This window comes from Pogona vitticeps, chromosome 2 (genome assembly GCF_051106095.1).
Source record: "Pogona vitticeps strain Pit_001003342236 chromosome 2, PviZW2.1, whole genome shotgun sequence".
Taxonomy (NCBI): Eukaryota; Metazoa; Chordata; class Lepidosauria; order Squamata; family Agamidae; genus Pogona; species Pogona vitticeps.
The window spans coordinates 85,719,363-85,737,142 of record NC_135784.1 but is presented as its reverse complement, the minus strand read 5'-3'; the positions used below and the strand labels follow the sequence as shown (position 1 = coordinate 85,737,142).

General features: G+C 42.9%; 1 protein-coding gene across 8 annotated transcripts in view; it reads left to right on the top strand.

Annotated features, from left to right (window-relative positions):
• Positions 1 to 17,780, top strand: part of PDLIM7 (PDZ and LIM domain 7) — a 53,581-nt gene that overhangs the window by 17,647 nt on the left and 18,154 nt on the right. For all 8 annotated transcript variants that reach the window (XM_072989928.2, XM_020790523.3, XM_072989927.2 and 5 more), the window contains exons 3-4: positions 12,410 to 12,561; positions 14,926 to 14,956. In XM_072989928.2, coding sequence (XP_072846029.2) covers positions 12,410 to 12,561; positions 14,926 to 14,956 — 183 coding nt within the window. The remainder of the gene's footprint in view (positions 1 to 12,409; positions 12,562 to 14,925; positions 14,957 to 17,780) is intronic.

Below are 17,780 nucleotides of genomic sequence, written 5' to 3'. Positions count from 1 at the left end.
TGAAATTCAAAGCCAGGGATGGGTTGCAGGTAGCGTTCTGTCCCAAGGAACCATTAGCATCCACCCTTCAAATGACAAATGAAATAAAAGTGGCCAGCTCTCATTTGTGGAAGGTGCTTATGTAGTGGCCTGAAGACATATGCCCTGGTTGTCTATCACATCAGTTAATGCTAGGGAGTGGCCACATGAATTCAGGTACAATAGGAACAGCTGTTCTACCTGACTGAAGACAGATTTTCCCAAGGAACAAAACAACACCTTGAGTGTTGGAAGAAACCTGATATCCCTGCACTAGAAGCACACCCTCAAGGGAAGTATAGACCAGAATTATTTGCCTGGTTGAGCTCCAGATGGGCTGGGGGTAGAAAGGAATTATATCTATTCAGAGGTTTTTTTGGACTGCCACTCTTAGGACCCATGCTGGCTGGGCGATTACGGGGTCACAGTCGAAAGAAGCAACTTTTCCTTCTTCTGGTCCTACTTTTTCTCATTTTAGTCTTCTGGAACAACTCATTTGACGAACCCCATATTCCCCAATGTGATGCCTTCCAAGCCCTGGAAGCAATGGGAGTTGTATTCTAACATTTTTGGATGACACCAGTTTGGGGAAGGGTGAGTCAATGCAAACTGAATTGGCCTTTTTGACAGTTTGTGTTAAGTCTATCAAACAAGTACATATGTGGGTGAAACTTAACTTATTTGCCTTAAAACAAAAATATGAAAACTTGAAGCTAGCCTGCCAGCTAACCAGTCAGGACCATTTCATAATGTTTGCTCTTTTGTTAATGCTGTATTTTTGGAAATAGTTATATATATTTCCAGCCCATTGGCTGGAATATGGAAAGGGACCCAGAGAATATAGAGTAGGCTGTCCTAGTTGTTCTTGACAAGGAGAACCTAGAAGGTATAAGCCTTGTTCCTTTAGGCTTTTGAACATCACATCTGAAGATGCATCTTCCAAAGATCTCCCTTATACAGTAATCGTATTGTCTTTTACTTCTTGAAATTTTGGAAACATCCATCTTCATGAGAAATGTTACTTATATTCTCATGAGGATGGCCTGCAGAGAAGTTTATGAGGAACTGGATTTCCCTGCTATTCTTTCTTCTGCACTATATGAAGTAGGCTAAAGGATTTTAGGCTTATCTATTGCAAACCCTTTTGTGTATAAATCTGTAAATATTTGACTACCAGTTGATACTTCACTGCAAGTTCCTGGATGTACCAGTCCTCCTGCTCAGTATCCAAACAACATTTGCTAAGGGTTGGCTATCTTAAATTAGCTGCCTTCATCACAGGTCATTAAATGCTATTTGTCTTTCCTTCCCCCTTTCTTTCTAAATAAGGCAATGCAGTTTCTCTCTTACATTGTGCAGACTATGTCAGCAAGACAAATGGCCTTGTGACCTCTGAATTGTTAACTTACAGCAGCACTCTGATAAGTTGGTGAGTATTTTTTTTTTTAAATGTGGGCACCATGCATTGCCCCATGCAGACTTGCATTTTGAGGTTTATAGGGTCAGACTCAAGCTGCAGAATGATATGTTTCTTCTTCTGATTAAGCAGTTTCTTGCTCCTTGCTGGTTCCTTTTGTATGGGCTGCTGTGAATTCCCCACATCCATTTCCCTATTTGAAAATGAATGTGGGGAGGCCCCTAAAGCCCTTTCCACATCCCTGGGCAAACCTGGTCTATGGCCATCCTCCAGCCCACCAATCCTAACGTTTGTCTGTATAATGTGCTACATACGTTTTACATGTGAGCTGAGGAAATGCCAACCAAAATTATGAAGGGGCTGGAGCAACTCTTATGTGAGGAGAGGTCACAACATTTGAGGCTTTTTCGCTTTGAAAGGAGGGTGAGTAAGGTCAGACATGATTGTGCCCGATGTGAAGGAAGTGGATGGAGAGACGATTCTTCTCCTTAAGACTAGGAATGGGAGTCTCCCACTGAAGCTGAATGGTGAGAAATACAGAGCAGATCACAACAAGAACTGCTAATTCTTGAGTCACCTTGAGTAAAAATATTTTAAATAAGAAGCCATAGCCGCTAGCATCAGTGGCTTAAAAAAGGAACAGTATCTAATGAAATGGGCAATGGCAGGAGATTGAATCTCCCTTCTTTTCACCTCCCCATCTGCTTGGGGAACCCTTGGGGCACATGTGGGGATTTATAGGAGAAGCTGCAAGGGAAGGGGAGTAGAGGCCTGTTTGCGTAACAGTGGATTAAGTCGACATCCATTTCATATAAGGCCATCACAGTAATTTTAGACATCCTTCAGTCTCAATAGTATGGAGAATTTGGGACAGTGTCTAGTGTGGCTGAGAAGGCCAGGTCGAGAGTGACAATCCCTTCCACACTGAAGACAAATACAATCTGTCCCCTGTCCAGCTCCCTGATTTTGCTGGTTTTGGGACTGCCTCTTTGCCTCAGCCTGCTGGACAAGGGTCTCTCCAAATTGGGAGAGGCCATGATGTACCACCTGCCTCCAGGCTGAACGCTCAGATGTCAAGATTTCCCATCTGTTGAGATCCATTCCTAAGGCCTTCAGATCCCACTTGCAAACATCCTTGTATCGCAGCTGTGGTCTCCCTCTGGGGTGATTTCTCTGCACTAATTCTCCATACAGGAGATCTTTTGGAATCCGACCATCAGCCATTCTCACGACATGCCCAAGCCAACGTAGATGTTGCTGTTTTGGTAATGTATACGTGCTAAAAATTCCAGCTCGTTCTAGGACTACTCTATTTGGAACTTTGTCCTGCCAGGTGATACCAAAAATGTGTCAGAGACAATGCATTTGGAACATATTGAGCTTTCTCTCCTGCCGTGCACAATGAGTCCAAGACTCACTGCAGTACAGGAGTGTGCTCAGGACACAGGCTTTATAGACCTGGATTTTGGTGTATGCCGTCAGCTTCTTATTAAGCCATACTCTCTTTGTATGTCTAGAGAACATGGTAGCTGCTTTGCCAATGCATTTATCCAGCTCGACATCTAGAGAGAGTGTGTCAGAAGTCGTTGAGCCAAGGTACACAAAGTCATGAACAACCTCCAATTCTTTTGTGGAGATGGTAATAGAGGGAGGTGAGTCCACGTCCTGGTCCAAGACGTGCTTTTTTCAGGTTGATTGTTAGTCCAAAGTCTTGGCAGGCCTTGCTAAAACGATTCATGAGTTGTTGGAGAATGTTATCTTTCCCAGGTGCCTTGCCGGGGGCGAGGCAATCCAAGGCCACTTTTATTTCTGCTAAAGTTGGTTTGCTGTCAAACTCTTCCAAGACAGGCAGGCATTGAATGTTATTTAATGCCTCTTTGGTTACTACATTCTCTCTGGGATATAGCTCAGAGTAGTGCTGCACCCAGCGTTCCATCTGCTATGCTCAGTCCTGGATGATCACACCTGTAGCAGACTTCAGGAGAGCAGATTTCTTCTGCATTGGACCTAAAGCCTGCTTGATACCATCATACGTTCCCTTGATGTTACCTGTGTCTGTTACTATCTGTGTCTGAGAGCAGAGCTGAAGCCAATAATTGTTGGAACATCTCCTGGCAGGCTGTTAGACTTTGCTACAAGCAACTCGAAGAGCCTGCAAGTTGTACTCACTAGAACAGGCTTTGTATGTTGCTGGAGCTCTCCTCTTATCTTTGATGACTGGCATCATGCCTCCAAATGGGCTTCGAACCAGTCTGCCATCTTTTGGGTCTTCATGCCAAATGTGGACAAGGCAGTGTTATAAACAGCGTTCTCAAAATGTTCCCATCATTCAGGCGCATTTGCATCAGCCAGGCCTGGAAGGATTTCCTCAAACACTTTGACGAATTCCTCCACTTTTCTTTGATCGCGAGTCTTGCTGATGTCAATACGTGGTCTTCCTTTTTCGTGTGAAAAAGGAAGGAATCTCTTTGTCTGCAGTTTTACTCTACTACACACCAGGAAGTGATCAGTATCGCAATCTTCACTCTGATAACTGTGTGTGATCGTAATACTAGGAAGGCTAAAACGTCTACTGAGGATCAAATCGAGCTGATGCCAACGCTTCAATCTTGGATGCCTCCAGGAAACTCTGTTGAAACTTCATATTAAAGAACGTGTTGCTGACACAAAGACCATGATAACAGCAAAACTCTAGGAAGCGTGGGCCATTTTCGTTCATCTTCCCAATTGCCAAAACAGCCTAGACAAGTGGGCCAAGAATTGTGATCATTACCAACTCTAGCGTTAAAGTCTCCAAGAATGAACAGTGGCTCTCTCTCAGGGACTTTGTTGATAGTAGTTGCCAGATCGTCATAGAATTTGTTTTTCACTTCTGTTGCGGACAACTGTGCAACAGATACACTTATGAGGGTGACCGGTCCCACTGATGAGTAGAGCTGCAGAGACAGGATTCTTTCACTCCCCACAGTAGGTGAAACAGTGGATCTCAGCAGAGTATTTCTGACTACAAAGCCAACACCATAGTTCCTGGTCTCAATGAATGGTTTTCCCTGCCAGAAGAATGAGAAGTTTTTTTCTTTGACACATCCTGAGTCTGGCAATCTCGTCTCTTGCAGGGCAGCAGTGTCCATCTGCAGTCTACTCAGTTCCATGTTGATGACAGCTGTCTTGCACACGTCGTCTATTTCCTGCAGGTCGTCAGAAAAGCAGTCATCAGAAAAGCCAGGGGTCATTGTCCGTACATTCCAGGTGCCCAACTTTAGGGCAGAAGTTTTCTTACAATTGTTGCATGGTGCAGGGTTATTGATCTGCTTGTTGGCTTTCACCCTAAACCCCATAGACCCCGTGAGGTTAACAGACCATGGTGAGGTAGCACCTTACTGGCTGGGGATTGCCCAGCTTAAGGCGGGCGGTAGCTACCTAGTGAGGTGCAGTGACCTCTCCCACTGTCAAAAGTAGCCCCTGGCGTCACGCTCTACACAATTGAGCAAAGACTTAAAACTGGTAACTGTTACTTCCCGTGTTGTTTCGATGCTGTATGCGAAGCTGGAGTGTCCTCTCCAGAGCACGAAGCCTGGGTAAAATAATATAGAGGATTGGCTGTTACCCAAGCAGCAAATCCCCCCTCTCCACGTCGCTGAAATAGTCCAATGGAAAGGCAAGAGCTAATACAACTGGTTCCAGCGACATCTCAGGAGTTGCCAGAACGGCACAAACTGCATCTGGGACTCCAGCTTCGCATTTTGCCTCGAGGTTAACTCCTGAAGCCTTTTCCATCAGTGGATATAGCCACAAGGCAGTGGAGATTTGAAATCTGAGTTTTTCTTCTCCTAGATGGGCTGTCTTCCAAGGCTGATGAGCCCCACCTACCTGGCCTGCTCCCTAATAGTGCAGAAGTATGATCTGACCCCTAAAACTTTCCTGCCCCTCAGGTGTATGCAACACTATTTAGCTTCACTATTTACCAGATTAGAGTCAAAAATAGAATCAGAATTTTGCACACCATTAGATGCGGGCTTCTGTCAGCGTTCATTTAAAGCTAAACCCCCACCCTCTCAGACCATGCAGTCAGGGATAGCAAAGGTCAGCCTAGAAAAAAATCGTTTAGTCGTTTAGTCGTGTCCGACTCTTCGTGACCCCATGGACCAGAGCACGCCAGAAAAAAATACCTCACCAAATAAAATGTCTTCCCAAACACAGCTCGCCTCCTGCCTCAGCTTCCTGTACAGGAATTGTCACATTAATTGCTAGCCATGATAAGGTTGCCCCAAAGTACATCATACTGGGGTGAGTCGGAGGCCCAAGAGTGGAGGCGATGTCTGAAGGAGGAGAAAGAGGCGGTGGCGTGAGAAGCAGAGGAATGCCAGGCATGGTGTGCAGAGGAAGCACGGAGGAGGGAATACCTCCGGGACATTGGGCCCCCTGTGAGAGAGAAGGGGAACCTTTATGGGGAGAGACCAGAGATGAGGAGACCCTACCGTTACTAGGGAATGAAGAAAGCGAACTCCCTAATGAAAACAGTGATCCCTTCTTACCCGGGCCATGGGAAAACAAATCATTGAACCCTTTTGATCCAGATATTTGGTTGCCCTTGCGTCGCCCATTGGTAACAAGAGATAAGTTATGGGATGAACAGTTGAATAACGTGTTATGCTTAAATGACTCAATAAATCCAAGTTTTGATTTAACTTTAAAAAGGACTCCTGCTTTATTTGAAAAAGAGAAAGAGGCTCTAGACGAACCCTCACAAGAAGTAAGAAAACATGTTGATAACTCTACTTTTGAATGAATATGTATGGCTCTCTCTGGTACTTGCAGTTTTTCATAGAGGTTATCATGCCTGCAGACTGGGAGGGCTCTTAGTCATCTTAGCCAAGGGCTTCTGTGACGATGTCTGCCTGCTGCTGTAAAATTGCTCTTCAAAGTGTCATCTATGATTTCATTTTTCTGAGATGCTCTCCAATAGTTTTGATCATGAGTATTATAAGATGGCATAAAAAGCCAAACACTCTCTCTTCAATGCTTACCCTGCTCATTTTATTAAAACTTTTATTCTTTATCGAATTTTTTAAAAAATTATAAAAATAAGTAAATAATTATAACAATATTATCACATAGCCAAAATAACTTTCTATTATTTCTTTTGCAAAACACTAAGTCTTTAACATTTTTACATCCTTATTTTCCACCAAACATTCATTTTCTTCGCAATCTTAATAATATCTTTCTTAATTCTTATTTTATATCCATATTAACAATTTGCTTTACTTTGTTTTTACTTCTGTTGAGAGCAGTTCTGCTTCTAATTTAAGCCTAAGTCACTTGGAACAAGTTTGGAATCTTTCTTCCATTTCTCTTTAAGATAATTCTTTACTTTCCTCCATTGAGATTCATGCTCCGTTCTACTCTTTCTTTTCAATGAGTCTGTTAGTTTGCCCATTAATATTATTTCCTATAATTTTATTAAACAATCCTCCACGGAAGGTTCCTCCTTGTCTTTCCATTGTTTTTCCACTAGAATTCTGGCTGCGCCTAATATGTATAAACATATTTTTGTCTCTTGTCTTGAGTTTAGCTTTACCATATTGAACAAATAAGTTTCTTTTTCCCCATAATTTTTGGTAATCTCTATTTTTTTCTCCCTATTTTTTTCTAAAAGTTTTTCTTGCCTTTGTTTTCTCTTTTTAATTACTTCCCAGTTTTTTTTTTCATTATTAATCCACGTAGGACTGATTTTCCTGCCTCCCAAACTGTTTTTATTTTTGTCTCCTTGTTCATATTTTGTTTAAAGTATTCCTTTAGTTCGGTCCTCAACCATTCTAAAGTTTCTTCCTCTTTTAGTAAGTTTTCATTCAGTCTCCATGAGTACTCTTTTCTTTCCTTTTTCAAAATGAATCTTAGAGGATTGTGATCTGTGCATGGTTTTGGTAGGATTTTTACTTCTTTGATCCAATTAAAGAATGTTTTATTTGTTAGAATCAGATCAATTCTTGATAATGATTTATGTGTACCTGAATAAAAAGTGTATTCTCTGGTATCTCCATGTTTTATTCTCCAAATATCCTCTAATGTGAAAACATCCAACATGTCAAAAAAAAAAACCTGTTTGGTAGTTTCCCCTGATTCTCTTTTATTTTATTTTATGATTTCCGATCAATTAATTTTTGAAAGAAATTCGCTTTTCCATCTATTGGTGCCTATACTGAAATTACATTTCTTGTTTTTCCTTGGATTTGAATTTTTACTCCTGTATGCAGTATCTTCCTTCCTCATCTTTTGATAGACAGTGTTCTGGCACATAGATAGCTAAACCCCCCCCTCTTTTTTTTTTAAAGAAGGCTGAAGTACAGCATTTCCCTGTTTTCCCATTCTTTAGATATTTTACATCCTGTTTTCTAATACTGTATGGGTTTCTTGCAAGCAGATTATTCGGTTTCTTTCGGTTCCCAAGAAATGGAGCATTTGTTTTCTCCTTCCTTCCTTCCTTCCTTCCTTCCTTCCTTCCTTCCTTCCTTCCTTCCTTCCTTCCTTCCTTCCTTCCTTCCTTCCTTCCTTCCTTCCTTCCTTCCTTCCTTCCTTCCTTTCTTTTTTTTTCTTCTTTTTTTTTGCAGAGTTCAGTCTCTGGACATTCAAAGTCAAAATTTTATTTGCCATTTTAGTCCTCTACTTTCTTTGCTTGTAAATCTCTTTTTCTACTTCCTCTTCTTCCTTTCCTTATTCCTCTGAGTATATCCCTTCTTCCTCTTGTTCCTTTGCCTCTAAACTTGTGAAGTCTCTTTTTTCTACTTCCGGTCTTGCTTCTTTAAGTTCTTGTGATTCTAGAAACTTTCCTTTTTCTTTCTCCCTATTTGAGTAGGCTTGGCCTACTCAATTTTCACCCTCTGTGCTGCCATCCACCTCCACACATGAACACTCAATCCATCTTAAATGCTCTGAGAATATGTTAGTGGATGGTGTATAAATAAATTGGCATCTCCCTTCTAAATCTTGGAAAAATTGCTTTCAGGCAGGATGGGTTTGATTTAAATCATGACTGAAATTTAAAATATCAGACTTTTTTTAATGATTTAAATTTTAAAATGTTTTTGAATTGTTATTTTTTTTAATGATCTTTGTCCACCCTGCTGTCAGAGGACTATACCTTCGAAAACCCCACAGCCAGTACTTAATTCAGCAAGATCAAATGTTTCCTCCCCTGGCTTCTAAGGCATAACAAGGAGTCTGTTGCTGCTTGCAAGAGTAGTTATTATGATTATTATTCCTCGCCATGGCTGGGGGAATTGAGCCTCCCTTCGAGAGAAGTCTTAACTGCTTCTGGCCCCTTTCTGGGAGTCTCTGCAGCTGTTGTTTATATTATATTTGTACAGTGTATTGTGGGAGAAGGAACCAAAAAATATAGTAGGTTCAAATGATCACCCTTTGAAGAACATTGTTTACAGTAATGTTTTAAATTTAAGAATTTGGATTAAACTGGTTCACTTCAGGGTTATTCCTGACTGATCATTTATTCCACTTCTGCTATTATTTAGTATCCAAGGTATATGGGTTTTGAGGGGATTTGTTTCTGAATTTCTCTTTGAAAATCTATACCATTTTTTAAAAAATTACATTTTCTCCCACTGTAGCTTTTTTGTTTTAGTGCAGATTGAACACTTTAAACTGGAAGGGTGTCACCATCAGCAATACTACCAAGTGGAAGGTGACATAGCGCTAAACTCTCCCTGGTACAAAGCAATACTAAAAATAAACTGTGCTTTCAGTGGGCACAAAAAGATATAGAAAGCCACTGTGCTTGCCAAAGCAAGAGGAAATTTGGATGGATGGTGGGAACAATACTGACAAGATCAGTGCAGAACCTTGTACAGTACTTTAAAGAGAACTAAATACTTTATATAGAGAAGCCACCAGCCTTCTAATTCTAGATGTCCACCTCAGGTTGGAGAAGTATCCACTAAATACCTGAGGGATGCATATACAAGGAGAAAGACTTGATGGGAGGTAACTGTTTTCCTCACTTACCTCCATTTCATAGCTCAGTAACCAGAATACAGTATCTGTTGCTGATACAGTTTGACAGCCCCTTTGGGTCAGCAACTGGCAACAGTAAAGCTGTGCTTATGCTGTTCTGTCTGGTCTGCCGCATTCATCAGCAAGTCTGAACTCTCCCATGAGCCCCTGGTCCTTCCAGAGAATGTGCTATTATTGCACAATAAATGTGCAGCAATTGCTTAACCTTCTGCCGTGGATCTAAATAAGGTGACCAGATGCAGAGGAAGTCCAGGAGGGTGCCTGACAGGAACAGAAGGAATGCCTGCAAGACGCGACTTGTCATTCATGCACAGGAAGGCTGGCACCTGCTGAAATCCCCACTTCTGTACTTCTTTTAAGAACACAGAGGCCTCATCAGTGGGTTGGTTGTGTTCTCTCTGCCTTGTGGCATATAAATTCAGTCCTAAATCTTGAATGAACTAAATTTTCTTCTGTTTTTATCTGCTCTCCCGTGCATATTTTATTGGTTTACTTTTCTTGGCCATAGTATTATTCCCAGTATAGATTTTGTTCCATATATCGTGTTTGTAAACCTCACTCTGAGCATGTAGTGATGCTGTTTTTACACTTGCCCCCTGAGCTGGACCAGCTGTGTCTATGTCCCTCTTGTCTGTATTGTTCTTCCACCATCTTCCTACTTCTGTACTGCTATCCCATCCCAGCACCCCATAGTTATATCTGATTTTAGAAGCTAAGCAGGGTCAGGTGTAACTCGGACAGGAGACCACCAAATAATACCAGGGATTGGCAAGTACGGCTGTCCTGAAAACCCCGGAGAGCCATGGCTGCCAGTCAGCGTGGGCAGTACTGGACTAGCTGGACCAAAGGTCTGACTTTATGTAAGACAACTAACTTCCTATGTTCTCTCTTCTCAATGCCTATTGCTGCCTGAGGGACAGCAGCACATAACACACTATAGAGTGCAATTGGATGCCACTCACCTAAAGTCAAGTTCAGCAGTGCCCAAAGCAGGTAAGCTGTTTTGCTCCCGAGGCTGGCAGTTTCTCAAGTATCTCCCCATGTTTGTGGCTGTAAAACTCACAATGATAACCACAAGAACAAAATTGAGTAAAAATTTGCTACCCCTTCAAAGTAGCCATGTCCCTCTATCTAATGGTTTATCTGGCCCCATTTAGCATAATGCCAGGCGTCTTAGGTTGGTGAGTGGGAAACTCGTCCCTTGGTCCTTTAAATTTTTTTAAAATGAGGAAGAAGGGGGTAAGGAAACAAAAGGTACTTATGGGAAAAAAATAAAGTACACCTTAAGAAACTTGTTGTCCTGTGCTCAAGACTCTTGGGAAAGAATCCTCATGTGTAAGGGACACTCAGGTAAATCTGATCTGATTCTCAAAGGGTGTACTTGAAGCAAAGGGAACCATGTGTTGTTTTCATTCCTAATCAGGATTGCAAAAAAGGAGAGTAGGCCAACATGAGCAAGCTGATCAGATGAGTTACAATGGAGGCACTAAGGCACTCTTGGAAAGTCTTACCTTCTGGGCACTGGGAGAGGAGGAGGCCAGAGAGGTGTTAATTGGAAAGAAGATTGCTCTGCCTATTGCTAGTAGAGTTGATGGTTTAAAAACCTCTGAGATTATGTACCTGACAGTGCCAATTGTGGACCTGAGAAAACTGCCAGTCTCTGGCAGAGGAGTAAAGCTTATCTGTGTTGCCGGTGTGGCAGTTTTGAAAGGATATTCGCTGCCGTTGCAGTTCTGCAGTACAGGTGGAATAAAAACACCCTTCAAAAGATTAGATTAAAAACTTTGGCTTTCTGCCCCTGGGACTCTTCCCACATGGACACAAGTGTGAGGTAATACATGAAGAGGAAGGCACTGCTAACCATGAAGCGGGACGATGGGCATTGCCATTGACAGTAGGTATGACTCTTCAGAATGAAAGAGTCCCTAGTGTGGTATGGTGCTTGGTGAATCTCAAGCTGTTCTACATTTGCTAAGGATAATTGTATTTGCTTTTGTTTTTTAATTTGTTCAATTTTTTTGTCATAACATGGGGCAGTGCCTGCTCAGAGTGCATGTTGCCAAGTTAAGGTCTTGTACAGCTCTGTATGGAGAGAAGAACAAGGTCCACACCAGGGGAATCTTATCTTTGTCTTACTGGAACTTTCTTTTTAGCATGCTCTGTCGCCCAGTAGTTTTTTCCTTGACATAACAAAGGGGATGAGGTAGATGTGAATATGGCTGTTTGGGGCCCAGGTTATGAACTCTGATACAGTGGGATCTCCTGTCATGGCAGTCAAGAAAATGGGTGTAGGGATGAGTTTCATGCAGTAGAAATATATTTCTTCATGAGCCCAGTGCTCACAACTGCTATACCTCACAGTTTCTGAGCACATCTGTCTGCTGCCAGCACCTCTGGAAGAGTGTAAATATTTACTGTACATGTTATTTATGTGTGTATATCACACCTTTCCTCTGTGGCAGTGGTTCCCAACCTTGGGTCCCCAGGTGTCCTTGAACTTCGCCTCTCAGAAATTCTGGCCAACACAGCTAGTGGTGAAGGCTTCTGGGAATCTTAGTCCAAGAACATCTGGAGACCACTGCTCCCAGGAGTTCAGGATGGTGTGCACAGCAATTCCCAAGCTCTCATTTTTATTCTGAGGACAACACCACCGCTAGAATATTGGGGGAGAGAGTGGCTTGCTTGATGTCACTCAGTGCTTGAGTAAGGATTTAAGCAATCTCCTGAGTGCCAGTCCAACACCCTGATTGCTATTCCATGCAGAGAAACAGGAAGGCAGACCTCTTGTTTGATGTGACTGCTTCAGGTCTCGTCCCACGGAGTGTAAGAGGTAATGCTGAAGATAGAATGCTGGTTGCCTGGCTTGGTCTCTTCATGCTGGGAAATAGCCTACATGCCTGATTCCTTCTCTTCTCTTCTCTTTCTCTTCTCTTCTCTTCCTTCCAGCTCACGCCTGGGGGCAAAGCAACCCAGGCAGGTGTGGGAGTAGGTGACTGGGTGCTCAGCATTGATGGAGAGAACACCAGCAGCCTGACCCACATTGAAGCCCAGAACAAGATCCGTGCTTGCGGGGACAAGCTCTGCCTCACCTTAAGCAGGTAAAAAGCTCTTGGGACATGCACTTCTATGAGTATGATGTGCCTCATGGAGCAAAGAGAAGAGTCAACATCCTTCTTGCACTTGAATCTGTATTTTGGTGTGGCTTAGTATACAAGTGTAGCAATAAGCTAACCAGCTTTCATATACACAGAAAAGGTACATAATTCCTACCACTTCACTGTATATTTGTATTCAAGTGCGTAGAGGAGAACGTGGCACACCCAGAAGGAATATAAACTACAGGTACCCTTTTCTGTTTTAACGCATAAGGCCTCCTAATCCTCCACATCCTCTGTTTAAGGCAGAGTCTACTAAATGTAGAACAAAGCAGTTCGTGATTTACAGCAAGTAGGCCAGAGCTTCTGAATTTTCACCTAGAATTCAGCATGATTATTCCAAAGATAAGGATTTATTAAAGGAAGAGAAATACGCAAAATTATGTCACCATTCTTGTGGCTACCAGTCTACTTAGATTATTTCAGGCGGGCTATTTAGGACCAGTCAAAGGCTGTTGTGCAGCAGTCCCTTCTTTTCCTCCTTAACTGATGTTTTGTAGAAACAGAAAGATGGAAAAGAGCAGTGGAAGAATTCAGGAGAACTGCAAACTTTTGTAAAATTTGATGAATGAGGCAGGGCAATCACATAGTCATTTCTAAGAGTGATTGTTGCTGACATTATTTTCTGTCCTTGCTGTGAAGCTGGAGAAGCAAGTTAGCTTTCCTGTATCATCTGTGGTCCAAGGTTCTGGCATGAGTTCTCCTGTAGAAGAGAAGTCTCATAACGTCATGCAGATTTGGGCCAAAATGTTCTAAGTTAATTACTGGCTGCACAACATGGGCATTTAGAAGGACTCAGTTGTAGAATCAATTTAATAAACAATTAGCAGGAGTACAGCAGATAACTGTAGGAATGCCACAGGCTGAATGAATTCAGGATATCCGAAGCATTACAAATAAAACATTTCTGAACTAATGTAATTGTGCTCTATTCAGCTGCCTTTCAAGATGACTTGGAAACTGGAACTGACACAAAATATAATCGCCAGAATACGTTTTGGTGCTCAGCCATCTGAGCACATTACATGATTTTTTTTTTACATCGGCTTCACTTGTCGCTTATTGTTACCAGGCTCAGTATAAATTGCCAGTGCGAGTTTAAAGGACCTTGACAGCCTGGCACCAGATTGCCTTAAGGGGAAGGGAAACCTTGGCAAAAAGAAAGGCTCCAGGTTTCATGTGGCCCCAAGGGACATTTTCATCTCTTCCCAAAGCATCCTGCCTCTACCCCCAATTTGTGTTAATTTTTGAAGGCATGCTGGTGCTCTGTTTTGAGGGGCCTGCCCTTAGGGCCACACCAGGCCCCTCTCCAGAACCTTAATGTTTAGGGGGAAATTGATCCCTAGAGTGTGTGAGACATGTTTTTCAGTTTTAAAACATTTTTAAATAGTGTTTGGTTAACAAAAACTCAAGGGAGCGAACTTTGAAAAAATTAAAATATGTGAATTAGCCTCTTTGGACATGCCCGTCCCCCTTGATCCCCTTCTCTTGGGACATCAGTCCTTGGACGACTGGCAGATCTGAACAATAGCCCTTGGCCCAGGAGCCTTTGCCCACCTGTGTCCAAAGGGCTTCTTTTAGCCGTAGGAGCTTACCCAAACCGTGGGCTTTGGTGGTTCTGGGTTCTGGACTGTCACCCTTGGAAAATACAGCTGACAGATATGAAGAAGAGGACCTTGCTGGCAGTGCCACCATTATAGAATGCCATCCAGAGATGAGCTCTTAGCTTGGTTCCATTTTTTTGTACCCAGTATCTTTGTTTCAGTGTTTTGGGTTTTTTCTACTGTATTGCGGCATTGTTTTATTTGTAGTTTTCATATGTCAAAAAGAAGTGTGTAAATAAAGAATAAACTGTGTTTCAAATCCACTATGCTTGACACAAGGCTTATGTGTGTTTAATTGTGAAAAAGGGAATGGCTGCTTGCAGGGAAGCTGTTGCAAGGATCTGATATCCACCCAAAAAGACCCCTGTGAGTGTCTGGCTTCTCTTCCAATATAAGGAGAGCCCCACAAGATTTGTGTATCCTGATCCATGTCTTACGCCACACGTTGTCTTGATTTTGCAAAAGGCAGATCAGGCTATGGACACTGCTACCTGCTAGGCCTTTGGGCACGGGGCAGCTTGTGACCTTCCAGAGGGTTTACTGGACTGATTGCAGATCCCATCAACCTTACCCAGCATAGTCCTTGATGGGAGTTATAGTCCAAAGACCTCTGGAGGGCCAAACGTTCCCATCTCTCTCTTTGGACTCCTGCCTGTCATTCTGTAGCAGAACACATTAGCTAACTGCAGTTTTTCTCTTGCAGGGTCCAGAACCTCCTGGGCAAACCTCAGAAGGTATGTGTTCTGCTGCTTCTTTGGGTGTCTGTCACTGACATAAAACTGCTCTTTATCTAGAGAAGCTGTAGGAATAATTGGGGAAATAAGATGCGTATGGATGGGTTATCTCCTCTCTTGGTCGTCTCTCTTAGCATTAGGTCCCTGTACATCGTGACAAGATCACAATGTGCAGAAAATTTATTCAAAAACCCAGCATTATAAAAATGCAATGGGCATATATTTTAGGCTTCACAGGCCTACTGTGGGCTCTTTTTTAAGCCTGACCTCAACATTCATTATTCTGCCAAATGTGCAGAATAATGTGCAGCCTGAAACTCACTGACATCATTATTTGCCCTTTCTGAACAGCAAGTTTCTTCTGTTGCTGCCCTTGGGGTTTTTTTTTTTGCCTCTGGTTGTAGTGGCTTCTGAACAGGTTTTTTTCCCACCTTTTCTTAGAGCTGATTAGACGTCGTAGGGTCTCCCCCCCCCCCACATCTGCCCCAGCGTCTGAATTTTTTTCAGTTGGCTTCTCCTCTTGACTGTGCCTCAGAATTTCAAGAAATCAAGAAATGTAAAAAGGAATCACAGAAATGCAGTTGGGTGTGATTATCAGAAGCAAGCTGGGGATGATCTTGAGGGCTGGTTGACTTTCTTGATTTTAGAGTAGAGGGCAGACCCATTTGTGCCGCCCCCCCCCAATCCCTTAAGTTTCCCTATCTCATATATGAGCTTCTCCTAGAATGAACTGAATTCCTAAAATTCCTAATGCCTGGGGCTTGGGAAAGTTACTTTTTGTGACTACCGTTCATGGAACCTCAAACTGTGCTGTCTGGGGATTCTGTGAATTATAGTCTAATAACTCCTCTAAGCTCGGAAATAACCCAGCTGGTCAAAAAGACGTTAGAAGAAGGTGGCTTCTCCATGACTGTATTAGGCCTGCCTTCTGGTGTCATTCTCTGCTCCGGGCTTGGGAGGAGCTCTGCTGTTCCCGAGTTTCCAGTGGTATCAGCAGTGGAGGAGAGCTAGCTGAGCACAGAGGTGGGATGGATAGGGAAGAAACAGAAATGCATTTTGGGGGTTTGTTGCTTAATGCCATGGCCTGTGTGTCCATGTAAACTGCTTTTGCTACTCTCCTTCCAAGGTTGGGCAGTGTTGTGGGCACAGCCAAGATGTCCCTTTCACATCTCTTGCCCTTTGCAGGAACACTATCCTGGCCACTTTGGCTCTGCAAATAACTGGTGCTAAGTAAAGGAGGGTGGTCATACCTGTCCTGGGCTTGCCCACTTGGCGCATAGGTGGCTTGGCTGTTAAGTCTTGTCTCCTGCCAGTCAGAATGTTATTTATTTTATTTTATTTAATTTAAATGCCGCCCACACTACCCAAAGGTCTCTGGGCGGCTTACAACAATTGAAATACAGTAAAAAAAGATAAAACAAAATTAAAATATATATTCTAAAAATTGCCATCAGGACCCACAGTTGATATTATTTCAATTAAAAGCCTTCTGGAACAGAAAGGATTTGATCTGGTGCCGAAATGTCATCAGCGTTGGCAACAGACGAATCTCAATTGGGATGCCCTCAATTGGGGCAGCTGCCGAAAAGGCCCTTTGTCTACAAGCCATCCATCTTACCTCCTTGAGGGACAGCTCTTTCAAAAGGGCTCCCTGGCAAGATCTTAACTGCCGGGTAGGCTCATATGGAAGGAGGCGCTCCTTCAGGTATCCAGGGCCCAAGCCCTTTAGGGCTTTATATGTCAAAACAACCACTTTGAATTGGGCCTGGGCAGCAACTAGTTTGTTGTTGTTTAGTCGTTAAGTCATGTCCGACTCTTCGTGACCCCATGAACCAAAGCACGCCAGGTCCTCCTGTCTTCCACTGCCTCCCGGAGTTGGGTCACATTCATGTTGGTCACTTCGATGATACTGTCCAACCATCTTATCTTCTGTCGTTCCCTTCTCCTCTTGCCTTCACATTTTCCCAACATCAGGGTCTTTTCCAGGGAGTCTTCTCTTCTCATGAGATGGCCTAAAGTATTGGAGCCTCAGCTTCAGAATCTGTCCTTCCAGCGAGCACTCAGGGTTGATTTCTTTCAGAATAGATAGGTTTGTTCTCTTTGCAGTCCAGGGGACTCTCAAGAGCCTCCTCCAGCACCACAATTCAAAAGCATCAATTATTCGGTGGTTAGCCTTCTTTATGGTCCAGCTCTCACTACCATATATCGCTACTGGAAGAACCATAGCTTTGACTATATGGATCTTTGTCGGCAAAGTGATGCCTCTGCTTTTTAAGATGTTGTCTAGGTTTGTCATGGCTTTCCTCCCCAGAAGCAGGGGTATTTTAATTTCGTGGCTGCTATCACTATCTGCAGTGATCAGGGAGCCCGAGAAAGTAAAATCTGTCACTGCCTCCATATCTTCCCCTTCTATTTGCCAGGAGGTGATGGGACCAGTGGCCATGATCTTAGTTTTTTTTTATGTTGAGCTTCAGACCGTTTTTTGCGCTCTCCTCTTTCACCCTCATTAAGAGGTTCTTTAAGTCCTGCTCACTTTCTACCATCAGAGTGGTATCATCTGCATATCTGAGGTTGTTGATATTTCTTCCGGCAATCTTATTTCTGGTTTGGGATTTCTCCAGTCCTGCCTTTCGCATGATGTATTCTGCATATAGGTTAAATAAGCAGGGAGACAATATACAGCCTTGTCGTACTCCTTTTCCAATTTTGAACCAATCAGTAGTTCCATATCCAGTTCTAACTGTTGCTTCCTGTCCCACGTATAGATTTCTCAGGAGAGAGATAAGGTGGTTAGGCACTCCCATTTCTTTAAGGACTTGCCATA